This window comes from Aquarana catesbeiana, linkage group LG03 (genome assembly GCF_042186555.1).
Source record: "Aquarana catesbeiana isolate 2022-GZ linkage group LG03, ASM4218655v1, whole genome shotgun sequence".
Classification (NCBI taxonomy): domain Eukaryota; kingdom Metazoa; phylum Chordata; class Amphibia; order Anura; family Ranidae; genus Aquarana; species Aquarana catesbeiana.
In genome coordinates, this window is record NC_133326.1 from 321,993,751 (window position 1) to 321,995,299 (window position 1,549).

General features: G+C 47.4%; 1 protein-coding gene across 1 annotated transcript in view; it reads right to left on the bottom strand.

Moving 5' to 3' along the window:
• Positions 1 to 1,041, bottom strand: part of LOC141134542 (homeobox protein EMX1-like) — a 36,588-nt gene extending 35,547 nt beyond the window's left edge. The window contains exon 1 of the mRNA XM_073624043.1: positions 472 to 1,041. Within this exon, the coding sequence (XP_073480144.1) occupies positions 472 to 787 (316 nt within the window). The 5' untranslated portion in view covers positions 788 to 1,041. The remainder of the gene's footprint in view (positions 1 to 471) is intronic.
• Between the last annotated feature and the right edge of the window lie 508 nt (positions 1,042 to 1,549).

The following is a 1,549-nucleotide window of genomic DNA, read 5'->3' on the forward strand; positions in this document are numbered from 1 at the left end:
ATAGAGGGAGAGACATATTTCCTTGTTAGATGAACTCCAGCCTAAACTGACAATTAATACAGACCTTTCATAAAAAAAAAAGTGCAATCCTCTAAACAGCCATGGGATCCTTAAGTTGGCCATACATTATACAATTTTTCTTGTTCAATTTCCTGTAGCTTTACCTTCACCTATGTAGTACAAGGGCCAGCCTGATTGAATACAACGCAAAAGTGTTTAGGTTTAACCTCATATTGTATGGTTTTCGGTAAATCTAAAGGCAGGTTTACAAGAAACTTGTATACTGTATGGCCAGCCTTGGATTTATGGATGGTATTGCTGGTCTGACCAGTGGGTAGATACACCTTGCTGTCCCTTTTATCCTAATAACAAATATAAGAAAAGTGACATACAGAGTTATAAATGCCTTTACATATTTTCTTGTAGGATCGGTGGAGCTCAGATACTATGCAGCCCCCCCTGTCTACTTACCAGGCAGCCGATGTCTCAGGATCCATGGGCAGAAGCTGAGCGGGTCCCTGTGCAGTAAGCGATGTTGGGGGATGCCCAGTCCATGCCCATAGGGGTTAGCAGCGTGCTCCGGGAATACCAGATCTGGGGGTCCAAACAGGCGGATCCCAGGGCGGAGGGGGCCAGGGGCCAGTCCAGAGCCAGCTTCAGGGTACTTTATAGCTGTTGGTCTAAGAGGCTCCTCTGGGCTTCTGTCCGGACCCACCAATGCCTCTATAGAGAATCCTTTCCTGGCTGGAGGCAGGAACATGGTGCTGCCCCTGGGGCCAATTACCATAACATAGGAGTTACTGTGTGCCAGTCCTCATCCCTCCTCTAAACACTGATTGCTCCGGATCTTCCGATGCCCCCAGATGGCTGTGACTGTTGTCACCTCCTTAGGTGACAAGAAGAAGCCTTGTGCACACTTCTTCCTCTCTATGCAGATTTGGAGCTGAGATGAGGCTCAGGTGGCAGTGCCAGGCATACAGCAATGGGGAGAGAGCATAGACTGTGCTGGGGTAAGGCATAGCACCTACCACTGCTGTACATATGTACAAGCTCCTCCCCTCAGCACACCTCCACCAATTGCAGAAGCACTGGCAGGCGCAGCCCAAAAAGCCACGCCCACATGTCAAACTCACACTAAGATCTGGTTTCCCCTTCTTCTACCTGCAGGACCTGTAACCTCCTTCTAAAATGTAATCCTCATCAGCCCACACCATAGCAGCAGGTCACCTCCCCCCTGTGCATTCCCCATGTCAGATCCCATCAGGACACAACACAGCTCCTTCCAACAATCACTCAGTACATGTGAGATGTTATCTCCATCAGCAGCAACCACAGTCACAGAAATCACAGAAATCACCCACATGTTTACACTGACAAAATTATTCTGCAGCCTCAACTGAGAAGCCACTAGAACATCATTAGCTAATTGCTATGGATAATTACTGCTTTTCTGCAATTGATCTGTTAATAATGATCTTCCAAGGTGATACAAATGGACCTGAAACAATTGACACCAATGTTTCCTGATTGTTACATGATCCCCAGCTAG